The following is a 14,837-nucleotide window of genomic DNA, read 5'->3' as shown; positions in this document are numbered from 1 at the left end:
CAGTGACTGTGTTACTGTAATACTGTTATCAATTCAGCACATAGTTTTCCCTGCATTCACATTTCACTTCACTTGGTTCGTTGTACTACTGTCAGTTTCAGACTTTTGTCACTGTGGGTAACAATGCACAACAGACAACAATGCACACCACAGTGACAGCTCCTGAGCCCTCCTGTTCGGCGTCAGCCTCAGCTTCCCTTCACTATCACTATAATCAATCACTCTTCCTGATCCGGACTCACTCATTAGAGAGCTGAAGAGCCGACTGAGTCAGCAGCAGCAAGTGAATCGAATGGATAGCATCTGCGCATGCGCACCGGCACCTAGAGTCTTCGGTTCACTTGCGAGTCAGCTCAGCAGTCAGTGACTCAGCAAGTGAACCGAAGATCTGATTCATGAACCGATTCATCTGAAAGATCCGAACTTCCCATCACTACTGAGGTCATATTCGGCGGGCCGCGGGATTACAGGAACAGCACCAGCTGCTCTGACGTCCTGCCGCCGGATATACGTCACAGGATATCCGGCGGGAGGACGTCAGAGCAGCTGGTGCGGTTCCTGTAATGCCGGCCTGCTGGATATGACCTCAGTGTGCCCGCGGTTATCCCTCCTGCACGCTGCGCTGTGTACAACCTGCTCAGCAGTTTCGACCAGCACACGGCCCACAGCGCTCAGCCACACCAGCCCGCGAGACAGCAGGAGCTTCTGGAGCAGGGCAGGTATCAGATAAACTCATCCAGTTGGAAGGGAGGGCAATCATAGTGCTGTTATGATTTATGGACACAGCTCTCAGCATGCTTAGCCAGCCTTCTATCTGGCTTTGCATCTTGAAAGTCACAGTCCACAGGCTGTTTCTGAGCTTGTGGACTGTGACTCTCAAGAAGCACAGCCAGATAGAAGGCTGGCTAAGCATGCTGAGAGCTGTGTCCATAAATCATAACAGCACTATGAGAATTACTGACTGGCTAAGCATGCTGAGAGCTCAGTCTCTATAACATAACACATTAAAGAAATTACTGTTTCTAGCTGCTAGTCCACAGTCCACAGCTAGTCCACAGCAGCTAGAAACAGTAATTTCTTTAAAGGGATTCTGTCACCAGGTTTCACCCCTGTCAGCTAAACATATGCTGATGTTCAGGGCGTCTTCACGATTCCTAATGTGGGCTTATAAATGTCATCTGTGGGCTTATTTAGCTAAAAAACAGCTATTACTAACCTCTCAGTCAATAAATAAGGTGCCCAAGGGATGTTAATGGGTGCAAGACGCCCGCCGCACCCACCGCCGTTCGTGCCCAGCGCCGCCTTTCCGGACTTCTGCACCGCCTCCTAATCCTCTGTGCCGCCTCTCGCTCTACCTCCCTCCCCCCTCCTTCTGCTGTAAGCTCTCGCGCTTGCGCACAGGGCTCTGCCTGATGCGCCCGTGCAGACTTCTCCATTTGGCTTCTTACAGCGAAGTGCGCATGCGCTGGCACTTCGCTCAACCCCTGTATGCGCGAGATCTTACAGCAGGAGGAGGGGGGAGGGGGGGAGAGCGAGAGGCAGCACAGAGGATTAGGAGGCGGCGCAGAAGTCCGGAAAGGCGGCGCTGGGCTCGAACGGTGGTGGGTGCGGCCGGCATCTTGCACCCATTAACATCCCCTTAGGCACCTTATTTGTTTGACTGACAGGTTAGTAAAAGCTGTTTTTTAGCTAAATAAGCCCACAGATGACATTTATAAGCACACATTAGGAATCGTGAAGACGCCCTGAACATCAGCATATTTTTAGCTGACAGGGGTGAAAACTGGTGACAGAATCCCTTTAATGTGTTATGTTATTTAGACACAGCTCTCAGCATGCTTAGCCAGCCTTCTATCTGACTGGCTAAGCATGCTGAGTGCTGTGTCCATAAATCATAACACAGCTCTATGAAAATGACTGTTTCTAGCTGCTGTTGTCCACAGTCCACAGCAGCTAGAAAACAGTAATCTTCATAGTCATGTTAAATGATCACTATAGTGTCAGGAAAACAAAGCGGTTTTCCTGACACTATAGTGCCCTGAGGGTGCCCCACCCTCAGGGTCCCCCTCCCGTGGTCCCCCTCCATGTTGCCAAGATAGACGCCAAATGAAGGGGTAGTTGCAGGAACAAAATACTTTAATGGTATCGATAAAATATATATGTAATTAAGACACTGAGTGCAGTTCCATAAAAAGGCCCAGCAAAATCCTCAGCACCAGGCCCATGATGCTCTTAATCCGGCCCTGGATACATGTATTTGTGAAATATGCACACTGTGTTCTTGGTTCTGACTTCTGAGACCCCCACCAGTCAGTTTTTTATTGCTTGACCAACATAGCTGATAATTATCATTTAGGCTGTCCCAAAATATTAGGTAATGTCACATAAAATAGACGAATCAGTAAGCCTGGCCACAGATAGCTTTACCTTCTGAAACCCCATTGAGACACTCTTTGCTTGGTGGAATACACATGTTTATTCCTCCAGTGGGGGAGCAGTGCCTGTACTTGCCACCAGTCTAAAAAAGAATGGCTTGGCCTTGATAGCGAGCACCTTACATACATAGTTACATACAGACATAAGTAGCGTACAACATACATACAAGTAGTGTAAAATTGCCAGCAGTAAATTGTGGGCTCCTCTGACTGTAATCCAGTGTCTACAAGGTTGTAAGGTTGCTAGACGTAACCTCCCTCATTTTCTATGCCATGATTAATGACTTCCAGGTGCTGGGCTAAAATATTGTATCGGTCAGGTCCAAGCAAGTGCATGAACTTGAAGAAGTCATGTTTGTGTCTTTTCATCAGTAGAGTGTCTTATTATTAAGACATGTTGACATTTGTCAGTTATAGGACACCTTGATAAAATTCTATATTTTTGACCCAATTCCAGGAAATGCCGCTGGACTACTATTTGCGTCCTCCTTTGAAGATGCCAGGGAAAGTGAAATATACCAAAGCTGGAGCTTACGGAAGAGGCACAAGAGCGCCTTGGAACCGGGTATGAAAAATTATTTAGAATGGGGAGCTAACAGCGGACAGTATAAGCAAGAAAATCTTACAGGGTTACTAATCAGTGGCACTGACCATAAACTGGGAGCTGATGCAAAGATACTCAGTGGAGCACATCAAACAGGCATTCCTCGGCCTAAGACATTGGACATCAAAAGGGCATCTCCAAGGAAGGAACTTGTCACTGTGGCAAAGGAGTGGAGCGATGATGAATCTCCAGTGGGGGAGGATGGGTATCCAGACAAGGCTGACTCTCCGGTCATTTTTGACCTTGAAGACCTCGACAATGACACTGTAGAAAGCAAGCCCCAAAAATTGAGAAGCATGAGCACAAGTTCCTCAACGACAGTGTTCCCGGGCAAGCCTGTGGAGAAGACAGATGTAAAAGTCGGATTAGACCCTCTGTCAATGCTAGCAGCAGAGACTGAGCTAGAAGAAGAAACTGAGGAAGTGCTGGACAAAACCCTCTTGACTCCATCTGCTAAAAGAGACCTTGCAGAAGAGATTGAGATGTACATGAATAACATGAGCAGTCCATTGACCAGTAGAGCTCCAAGCATGGACCTTCAAAGGACCAGCTCTGATCAGTATAATAGCTCTAAAGCTATTCCACTCTGCAGACGCTCAAGTCTTCCCTCAACACCTCCACAGGCACCTAGATTAACAAAGTCAAAAACTTACCATGTAAAAAATGAGGAGAGACAACGTGGCAGGTTGTGGTCCTCTCCTGCGTACTCATTGGGAAGTCCAAAAACAGAACACCCTCCAGATTCTACAGTTGCATTGATGTCTCCAACATCTTTTAACTTTGACACAATTCTTACTCCCAAGCTTGATGTGCTGAAGAGCAGCATGTTTTCTGCTGGAAAAGGAGTTGCTGAGAAGGCCACCAAATGGTACTCAAAGATTGCCAACTACACTGGCCCAGCAAAGGTAACTCTCAGTTCAGTCTAATACTCAGATTTGTGTATTAGCATTTTACTGTTATCTGCTTTTTTTCAATATTTCTAATGTTGGGAGGATGGTAATAATAAAGTCTTTCCAGTTTGGGCTCCAGCTCCCTCTTCCGACCCCCACTCACATGACCTTGACTGTTGTTATACCTTGAATTCAGAGATACGGGAATAAGATAACAAAAGTATACTAAGGGCCCTAATAAACGGGCAGATAGAGCAGACGGTTGTCCTCCCGTCAATCCCCTGCCCACTAGAGGAGGAGACTGCCGCTATTACATGCAGCAATCTCCTCCTCAGTATAGGGATGAGAGATCACTAATGCATACTGTCTCATTGTTTACCGGCAGCAGAGCATCTACTACGAGGTGCTATCTGCCTCCGGCAAACCAGGATTTTTTTTAACATGTTAAAAGATCCCAATTATGATGAACAAGCGTTTGCCCGTTCATCGTGTAATTGGTGGCAGTATTACACTGCCAGATGATCGTTAAGGAGTGTTCATACAAATGCTTGTTAGTGATCATCTTAAAGACCTCCCGCAAAAAATGTTTATTCTCTGACCTGTTAGAAAGGTACCTGATTATGTAATCTGTACTGACTGTATTTGTGAGCTATCCTCTCACTACTAATTTTTTGCTGTGTCCTGTGACCAACTCTCTGATCTCCAACTGACACAGGACAGGAAGTCCATTACTTCTCTATTCATTCCTATGAGACTGACATTGAGGCTCCCATAGGAATACACAGAGAAAAACTGACTTCCTGTCCACACATAAGAAGCTTTGTTTATTTGGAAAGTCTGATTGCTGGTCACATGACACAGCTGAGAACCAGAAGGGAGGGTATAACTCACCAATACAGACACTGGTAAGGAAATTATATTCACTCCAGATTACATCATGTTGTACATTACTGTGTTAAAGGTAATATTTAAAGGGAAAGAACTAAATAAAATAACTTTGATACACAACTATCTAGCATAAACTCATGTGGCATGATCTTTCGTCTGCCAATCGCGTTATCAGCATGCCCGTCCTTTCAAGTTAGGTAAGCATTTGACAGCTGGCAGACTGGATGTCTGGCTACATATCAGATTTACACTGCCTTAGACATAGCATGTTGGAGCTCGGTGCTGCACTACTATTATTGTGTTGAGTTGTTGTCTCCGAGTGAGGGGGGATCCCCCACCCAGATCGAGAAATGGAAAACGACTTTTTTTTTTATCAAACTCTGGGTTAAATAGAACTGGTTCGTCTGAATATAGTATGGTGTTTTTTTTTTTTACTATTGTTATAAATACACTGCATTATTTCACCTTGTCAGACAAGGCCTCTTACACACGCAATGCTTTTTTTTTTGTTAATGTGATATGTATTTAACCCCTTGAGGACCCTGGGATTTTCCTTTTATGCATTTTTGTTTTTCACTCCCCGCCCTCCCGTAGTCCTTTTTTAAATTATTTTTCCATTCATATGGGTTGTAAGTTATGAGGGCTTATTTTTTGTGGGACAAGTTGTGCTTTCTAATGGCACCATTTATGGTTACATACCATGTAGTAGGAAGCAGAAAAAAAAAAAAATATATATTTTTTTTTTTACACTGTACACTATGCGGTAAAATTGACCTGTTATCTTCATTCTCCAGGTCAGTACAGGTGCAACGATACCAGACTTGTATAATTTTTCTTGAAAATTTTAGAACCATATTCTGACCCCTATAACTTTTTTGTGGTTATGTGTACAGGGCTGTGTGAGGGCTCATTTTTTGCTGGACGATCTGTCTTTTCAGTAATACCAAGTTGAAGTGTGTGCGACTTTTTGATCACATTTTATAAAAAAAATTATTGGGTAGTTGAAGTGACAAAAAATGCCAATTTGGCTGTTTTAATTGTTTTTACCGTTACGCCATTTGCCATTAATATTGTTATGTTTGTATTATAATTGTATGGGCATTTTCGCACGCGGCGATGCCCATGATGTTTAATTTTTTTATTGGTTTAGTATTTTTATTTTAAGGAAAGGGGGGTGATTTTAACTTTTTTTTATTATTTTTTTATTTTATTTATATTTGTAAAACCTTTTTTTTACTTGGAAAATAACAATACAATGCTGCCACCTAGTGGCCTGTATTGGAATATTACTGAAATAAGCACCGACGCCTGCTTGAGGCTTCGGTCTATTTCAGCAATGTAACAGGTTCCCCGATCTCAGTCGGGGAACACTGTTACCTGGGGGGAAGCGTGCGTCTTCAGCTTCCGGACTGATCAGATGACATGGTCACATCTGAAGGGTAAAATGTATGCGATCAGCCTTATGGCTGATCGCATACATGTGCCGTGGGTCTCTGCTATTTAAAATAGCAGAAACCCGGCGGCTATGGCGCCTGCCGCATGTGCAAGTGGGCGCCATGTTGGGGACCAGACTTCCGCCGTACATATACGGCGGAGGTCCTTAAGGGGTTAACAGTCCTAGTAAGATTTCCCAAAATTGAATGGAAGCAAAGACCTTTTTCATTAGCCTGGGAGTAGGAAATACTATGACTATTAGTAGGGGATCTCCAGAACCGTGCTTTATTTGCTATGCATAAATATTCATTAAGTGCAGGTCTCCCCACTGGGACCTGCACCTGACAAAAGCGGGGGTCCCCTGACTCCCAAATCTTGTGACTTGTGAAGAGGAGAGGTGAGAGAGAGACGCAAATGTATGACCACTTTTCCCTTCACAGTTACCACAAAGCTGGGGTCAGAGGATCCCCATTCCTGATATATTTATTTTTATTTATTTTTTTGGAGTGGTATTTAACACTAAGGTTTATATGGGATATTTACTGTATTATCTGCTGAATATATCACACAGGATCAGAATTCTGACCGTATGAGCCTGTGTTCGAGTGGGGCAGGAGATGCAGAATCAGGCTCTGTCAATGAAGATGACTTTGAAGGCATCACCTGCCCCCGTGACAACGACCTCACCACCAACAGCTCAGTGGGGATGAGTAGAACCAGCCTGGAGAGCAACAATTCCCAAGAGGGCAACTCAAAGCAGCTGTACAACAGAAGTAAGCATGAAAGGGGCTGTCGCACTATTAAAGGGGTTGTCCGAGTTATGTAAAAAATAATAAAGCATGATGGTCATCAAAATATGTACACAAGCTAAGCAAGTTTTAGGCAAAAAAAAAACCATTTCCTCATTTCCCTAGTTCTGTTCTGGCCCTTTGTTGACACTCAGTTGCAGAGCTGTGGGGGTGTGTAACAACAATCTCTAAGGTTTTCCTCATGAATATTTGTGGGTGTTAAGGACTGCCTTTCCCCTCCCCCTGCTCTGCAAAGGATGTGAATAAAAGTGCTGACCTGCCTGCAATCTGACTGCTGGGATGTTGTATGTGTGGGACTACAAGTCCCAGCTGTACAGTACAGTGACACTGCTGATACACACATGATCTTCCCCCTACCTGCTCAGCAGACACTTCCTCACAGCGAGCAGAAGAGTACAGAGGAGAAAACTCGTCCGGTCTGTGTCTGCGGGTGAGGGGGGAGGGAAGATCCTGTGCACAGCATTTGTCTCCTCAGTGCCTGGAGAAGAGTAAGCCCTGCAGCTGCTCAGTACCTGAGGCAGAGCCTCCAGCCCTGAGTCTGTGCTTCTGATAGTAGAAGGGGTTAAACTTTACTGAAGAATACAGTGGGAGGGGACACAGGGCAGACAGCTCAGCCAGCAGATCCAGCAGTGTAGGGGGCGTAGCCAGCAGATCGCCGTGCATGAGCGTGGCTTGTCACTCCAACCAGCACAGCCTTCACAGTGACGTTCCTTGCACAGAGGCAGACCTGCTCCTCAGGCTTCTGTGCAGAACCTCATCAGAGCAGGGAAAGAAGCTGACATCACAGGTCACATGGAAGCCAGAAATTTGTGTAGATGATGATTCTAACACTGTCTTCTCTTGAACACAGGCTCCCCTTCTAGGATCACGATAAACTACAAACCTGAACTGCAATCCTCCTGCAATTCCAGTAGTACCAGTGTCTTCCAGAACTATGCCATGGAGGTGCGCAGTATTAATCATTACCTCATCCTGCCTGAGTTAAAACTATTCTGATGAAATGCTCTTTAGACATTGTCCACATCAGTGATCAGTCGGTTCTGCCATAGTCGTGATTGCTGTGCACAGTTGTCTTATTGAGGATGGGCTATGTGGCTGTCTGTTTATATCTGTTTATATCAGGTTTATAGAAGTTAAAGGGTTTATCCTATTAAAGGAAGTGGGAGGGGGTCTTCTGCTCAGGACCCTCCACCTTTCACCCCCTCTGGAGCACGATTTTGTGTGTATTGAATGAGAGCCCTACATATCTCATTTCTAATGCAGAGGTTGCTGTCATCAGCTCCGGCTCAAGAACCCATAGCAATCTCTTGGTCGGGTGTTCGTTCGGAACACATCATTTTACTGGAGAAACTATTTTGTTCCCTATTTTTAACTAAATCTGCAGTGGAGAACCCTGACGGAGCCTTCAACACAGATGTGAGCCGAACTAAACCGCGCAGCCGTACGGGGCCTGCACATCGCCACAGTATTAAGAAAAGCCACGTGAAGCAATGGAATAGACAATGCCAGCATGATCCTGACTGCTTATATATACTGTCTGTTCATATATCTGTATATACTCATTGACAAAAAAACACACGCACACAGAAATGTCAGAGTGCTGTAAAACTCAGCATGAAAATGATTACAGGTGTGGTCTGATTAGACACTGGGTCTTGCTACAAGAGGGCATAAAAGTGCTTCCCCCACTACCCTCTCAGAGGCTACTTTTGGGTAGTGTACTTCTTAGTGAGAGATCTTTGACCGGTAGTCGTGCCTCTATGACACACCTGAAGACATGTTTCCCAGTTGACAGACTTTGAGAAGGGGCGCATCATTGGACTGAGAGAAGCAGATGGTAATTTTTGTTAAATGCCCGCCATCTAGGCCATTGTGACCTAGCTGTTAGGAGGTGTTGGGATCAGTGGTTCTGTGAGGGCACACACACAGCAAACAGGCTCTGGATGGCCCAGAGAGACCACCAGTAGAGAGAATCGTATGATCTCCTTTCAAGCATGAGCAGCTCCCACAGTTTTGTTGTCCACTATCCACAGTTGGCCGGACCATTTCCAGGCACTTAGCAGAAGGAAGTTTAGTGTCATGGTGACTATTACGTGTCCTGCCATTGACAGCCAGCAATGTGCAGGGCATCCTGCCACCACATGTGTTCCTCTTGTGGCAGCGCTTCCAACTGGTATTTTTAGGCACGATAATGCTTGCCCACAGACAGCAAAGGTTTCTCAGGAATATACCCACCAGATTACAGCACTTCATTGGCTGCCCGGTCACCAGATTTATCATCAATCAACCATTTATGGGACCAGCTAGAACGCCAGCTTTGGAAACCTACAAGTGTGCAGGATCTACAGGCCCTGCTGCATCATCTGTAGGGAAATTTGCCCCAGGATACCATACAGAACCTGTAGGCCTCCATGCCCAACTGTATCTTATCTCATATCCAGGCTAGAGGGGACCCAACAGGGTCCCAGATCCTCCTTTTAAGGCTGGGTTCACACGAGTGTGTCCGGATTAGTTCCGGATGCGTCCCGGTGTGTTGCGGCAAACCCGCGCGAGTAGGAATGCAATTGCAGTCAGTTTTGACTGCGATTGCGTTCCGATGTTCAGTTTTTATCGTGCGTGTGCAATGTGTTTTGCACGCGCGTGATAAAAAACCGACTGTGGTACCCAGACCCGAACTTCTTCACAGAAGTTCAGGTTTGGGATCGGGGCTGTGTAGATGTTATTATTTTCCCTTATAACATGGTTATAAGGGAAAATAATAGCATTCTGAAAACAGAATGCTTAGTACAAGGTCAATTGAGGGTTAAAAATAAATAAATAAAATAACTCACCTTCTCCTCTTGTTCGCGTAGTTCTCCCGGTCTTTAGTTCTTTAAAAGATAAACTATGGGCTAAAGGACCTTTGGTGACGTCAGATCACATGGTCCATCACCGCGGTGATGTACCATGTGATTGGAGCATGTGATCTGACGTCACCAAAGGTCCTTTAGCCCATAGTTTATCTTTTAAAGAACTAAAGACCGGGAGAACTACGCGAACAAGAGGAGAAGGTGAGTTATTTTATTTATTTATTTTTAACCCTCAATTGACCTTGTACTAAGCATTCTGTTTTCAGAATGCTATTATTTTCCCTTATAACAATGTTATAAGGGAAAATAATATAGTGAATAGACTGTCACCTAGCAACCATGCGTGAAAATCGCACCGCATCCGCACTTGCTTGCGGATGCTTGCGATTTTCACGCAACCCCATTCACTTCTATGGGGCCTGCGTTGCGTGAAAAACGCAGAATATAGAGCATGCTGCGATTTTCACGCAACGCACAAGTGATGCGTGAAAATCACCGCTCATCTGAACAGCCCCATAGAAATGAATGGGTCAGGATTCAGTGCGGGTGCAATGCGTTCACCTACCGCATTGCACCCGCGCGGAATACTCGCCCGTGTGAACGCAGCCTAACTGTACAGTTTTCTCCCTAATATTGTAATCACATATATCATCATTACATTTACACATATGATGTTTCCAGCAATTCATTCTTGGTGCCTTATATATATATATAGACACACACATAAATTGCTTGATGCACTTTGCATTGTAGGTCTTGATCTCCAGCTGCTCGCGGTGTCTGACATGTGAAAGTCTTGTCCATGATGAAGAAATTATGGCCGGCTGGACAGCAGATGACTCGAATCTGAACACAACATGTCCCTTCTGCGGCAGTCCCTTTCTACCATTCCTAAACATTGAAATCCGAGATTTGCGCCACCCTGGCAGGTATGGTTCCTGTAGTTAATGTGAAGGATAATGACAGGAACATAATGTATTTAGTTGAGCTCTGAAATATGTGTCTGTTTTTGTATTAGCCCAAATCCTCACCATTGTCTCTCTACTAGATACTTCCTGAAAGGCAGTCCTTCTACAGAATGTATGCCGATTCCTTCCGGTTCATCTCAGAGACCCAAGTCTGAAATTATTACTCCTGCATTTTCTCTTACTCCAAGGTTGGTACTTTGCTTGCACAGCAATATTAAAGGGGTTGTCCTATAACTGTCCAATAATGGTGGGTCCCACCTCTGGGACCCGCTTCTATCTGAAGATCGGGGCACCGCTGTGAACAGAGAGGAAGCTGTGCACGCGTGGCCAACCCTCCATTCACTGCTATGTGGCTTCCGAAAATAACCAAGTGCACTAGATGGTCTAGAGGAGGGAACTGCACCTATCAAACAGTGTGCCATAAATATCCAGATGGGACATCCCCTTTAAGCACCACATGGAGCACACTGAAATCAGTGGCCTGCCCTTTCACTAAAAGGATCTTTTAGTAGTGGCTCCCTGTCACTGATTGGAGGACTCGCCTATATTACCTCTATATAGAGTATATGGTTGGTACATGGCTGTCCAAAGCTAAAATATTTAACTCATCTGCATTTATCTACAGTTGACTGTTCTACCAGATTTAGCGGCGTATGACTATTTTCAGAAGTCCTGTACTGGTGAATGAAGGGTGTCTGCCCACACGCAGCTTGCTCTCCATTCACTTTAGGGCCCTATTTTTGATAAAAGACTGGGTCCCAGAGGAGGGACCCATACCTTTCAGACAGTTATGGCATATCCTATCTCAGAGGTGGCGAACCTATGGCTCTGGTGCCAGAGGCGGCACTCAGAGCCCTGTCTGTGGGCACCCGCACCCTGGAAAAAGTCTAAGGCATACCAATATGCCTTTGACTTTACCTGACATTCATCAGAGCAGGGCGCACTATGTACAGCACAAGCAGCGCACTAAATGTAGGCAGGATATTATAGCCAAATGATAAAGTACATAGAAGATGTACTATATTGGACTGTAGTATTTAGGGTAAATTGCCGTGTTGGAACTTTGCGATAAATAAGTGGGTTTTTGGTTGAAGATTGGCACTCGGTCTCTAAAAGGTTCACCATCACTGTCCTATCTATATGCCATAAATGCCCCAGATGGAAAACCCCTTTAAATGGGTCACCTTTAAAAATCTTCTAATATGCTGTCTCATTGCAGTTAATATATATATTTTTTGTTTTACTACTTTTGCACAAACACTTTTTTTTTTATTTTTTTTATTTTTTTAAATTATTTTTTTGTCAACTGAGGTGTGTGAGGGTATTTATTTTTTGTAGGCCAAACTAGTTTTTATCAGTACAATGTTGGGGTACAACTTTTAAACTACCATTTTGGGATACCTCTGTTTTGGGAGGAGAGATTTTTATTTATTTATTTTTACAGGGTTAAATAAGTAGATAAATTGGTAGTTAGGGTCATTATGGATGTGGTGATACCAGTTGTGTACTTTATTTTTGTCCATAATAAAGCCTGTTGTATTGTTGTTTGGATTTTGTTTTTTTACACTTTTTTGAATTTATTAGTATTGTTATTATTTTTCTGTTCTACAGATAGACGACCTATTAGACCCTTCCCCTGACAGGACCTAATAGCCCTTCATAGATTACTACTTATTACAAGAAAATTTAGACTGCCATATTCTTATTCATAGTCATAGGTGCACATCCATAAAGCAAACATAATTAATAAAAATGTAATAAATAATTTTTATTATTTATTTTTATTAACCTTTCATAGATGGCAGACCCAGAGGTGATTGTTAGACCTCTGGGTGCTTAGCGTGCAGCACCCCAAGATCTTGTATGGGGGCAAGTGGGCTATTCACTGCAGCATCTAATGGGTTAAACTGATGGGATTAGCGTTATCTCCGATAGTGGCAGCCGTGACAGTAGCCTGGCTATGTGTATCAGCTGTGATATTGCAGGTACAGTAGCAGTGCCCATGAGATCACTATGATGTTATGGAGCATAAACGGCCCCTCGCTCAAGACGGATATAATATATCTTAAAACAGGAAGGGGTTAATCACTCATGGAAATATACTTTGTCTTTTTATTTATTTTTGTAGCAAAGCAAAATCTGAGGAGACTAAAGTCAGGATTATACAGATCCCGACTGGAAGAAGGAAGAACAACAGCGAGTCGACATCTCCAAGTCTGCCTGTGGTCAGAAGCATCAGTACGTTCAGCCCTTTGGACGAGAAGCCATCTTGCAATCTGAGCCATGTTTCGACTGGCAGCCTGCCTACTAACTTTCAGACGACCGCTGTATGTGACCCTGTAATTCTTTATTAACATGCTCATATAACCGTGTCTGGGCACCCGCTCTCCTAACACGTTGTGGTTGACCCCCAGTAGGCCATTAGGCTTTGTTCATAGGAGCACAGTTTTGATTACATCACATTTTTCATTTTATGTAAAAAAAAAAAAAAAAAAAAAAAAAAGGAAAATTGAGATGATGTGGATACTACTGTACAGGACAGGATGAACATGAATCATGATCTCTCCCGCTGTCTTACCTACTGTAGCATGCTAACAACCGTACAACAGCCAAGGGGTGTCGTGGACGGCTCATAGGGCATGTGCACAGGGCTTTTGGGGAGTTGTATGGTTGTCTTGACAGTGACACCATCCTGCATGCTACCTGCATGTAAAACCTCCGCCACATCTGGATATTTTCGCGTTCAAGGTGCCTGGCTTTCCCACATGATATATGATACAGTAAATGCCAGATAGGTGCAGGAGAATGAGGGGTCTCCCATTAATTGGCCTCTGGATTCACCATACATCTCATTGGGGAGTATTAATATCTAGGGCAGGGATGTCCAACTTGTGGCCCTACAGCTCTTGCAAAACTACAACTTCCACCATGGCCGGACAACCTATCAGGGCATGCTGGGAGTTGTAGTTTTTCAACAGCTGGAGAACTGCAGGTTGGGCATCTCTAATCTAGGGGGTTACGAAAAGAGCTGAACAAGAACTTATCTGCCATTTATAACCTATTATGTGCATGTGTCATAAATGTATAAGATGGGAAAATGAAGCAGATAAATAAGTCCTTGCGTATAAGTATAACTTGAGGGGTCTCGGTATGAATAAGCGCTCATGATTGGCTATTTGGTGTATTGGGCACCTATCAGGTTTCTATTCTTCCCAGATTAAAGGATTTTTACTGTATTTTGCTATGTTGTAAATCCTATAAACCCGTCCTACATGTTGGTGAATCAAAGCTCCATAGTTTTAGTTTGAGAATTTCAAGAAGCATTATTTTACTGTATACTGTATCGAATGAAGAGGAGTCATTAGAAATGTCCCTAATGTTTGATGTGACGTAACAGAAAGATATAGACGTCTGTACTACTACCACCATCCTGCACATATCTAATCATGCCATCTAGGTGTATGTCGTTATATAAACTAACACGTCTACCCTGTGTGCTCTCACCATTGATCTCAGGACTCTCTGGACTGGAGGATGTCCCACCCAGAGCCAATCACTGTCCCTTACCTCAGCCCCCTTGTAGTGTGGAAAGAACTGGAAAGCCTGCTGGAGAATGAGGGGGACCCAGCTATTACCGTGCCTGGTTTTGTCGACCATCACCCCATTGTTTTCTGGAACTTGGTGTGGTATTTTAGGAGATTGGACCTTCCGAGTAATCTGCCTGGATTAATCTTGTCTTCAGAACATTGCAACAGACATACCAAGGTGAGCAGAGGCCTGAATCTGAACATTCAGAATTGTGGTAGACGCCCGATCAGTGATTCTTACCTGATGGATAATTTCTTCCGTGTTGGCTTTTTTTTTGGCTCTTCTGCATTAGATATTGCACCCTATTCCGTCCTCATGCTTTGCACTGCAGCTCTTCCTGTTCAGATTGGCAGCTATGTATCAGGCCTGGCA

The 14,837-nt window shown here is 44.3% G+C and overlaps 1 protein-coding gene across 4 annotated transcripts in view; it reads left to right on the top strand.

Moving 5' to 3' along the window:
* The window catches only part of DENND4A (DENN domain containing 4A), a 149,373-nt gene that overhangs the window by 121,794 nt on the left and 12,742 nt on the right, over nt 1-14,837 (top strand). For all 4 annotated transcript variants that reach the window (XM_040414288.1, XM_040414285.1, XM_040414286.1 and 1 more), the window contains 7 exons: nt 2,893-3,944; nt 6,823-7,024; nt 7,911-8,005; nt 10,663-10,838; nt 10,958-11,065; nt 13,006-13,204; nt 14,394-14,642. In XM_040414288.1, the coding sequence (XP_040270222.1) occupies nt 2,893-3,944; nt 6,823-7,024; nt 7,911-8,005; nt 10,663-10,838; nt 10,958-11,065; nt 13,006-13,204; nt 14,394-14,642 (2,081 nt within the window). The remainder of the gene's footprint in view (nt 1-2,892; nt 3,945-6,822; nt 7,025-7,910; nt 8,006-10,662; nt 10,839-10,957; nt 11,066-13,005; nt 13,205-14,393; nt 14,643-14,837) is intronic.

This window comes from Bufo bufo, chromosome 1 (assembly GCF_905171765.1).
Source record: "Bufo bufo chromosome 1, aBufBuf1.1, whole genome shotgun sequence".
Taxonomy (NCBI): Eukaryota; Metazoa; Chordata; class Amphibia; order Anura; family Bufonidae; genus Bufo; species Bufo bufo.
Note: the sequence above shows the minus strand (reverse complement) of the source record. Positions and strands in the feature narration are given on the sequence as shown.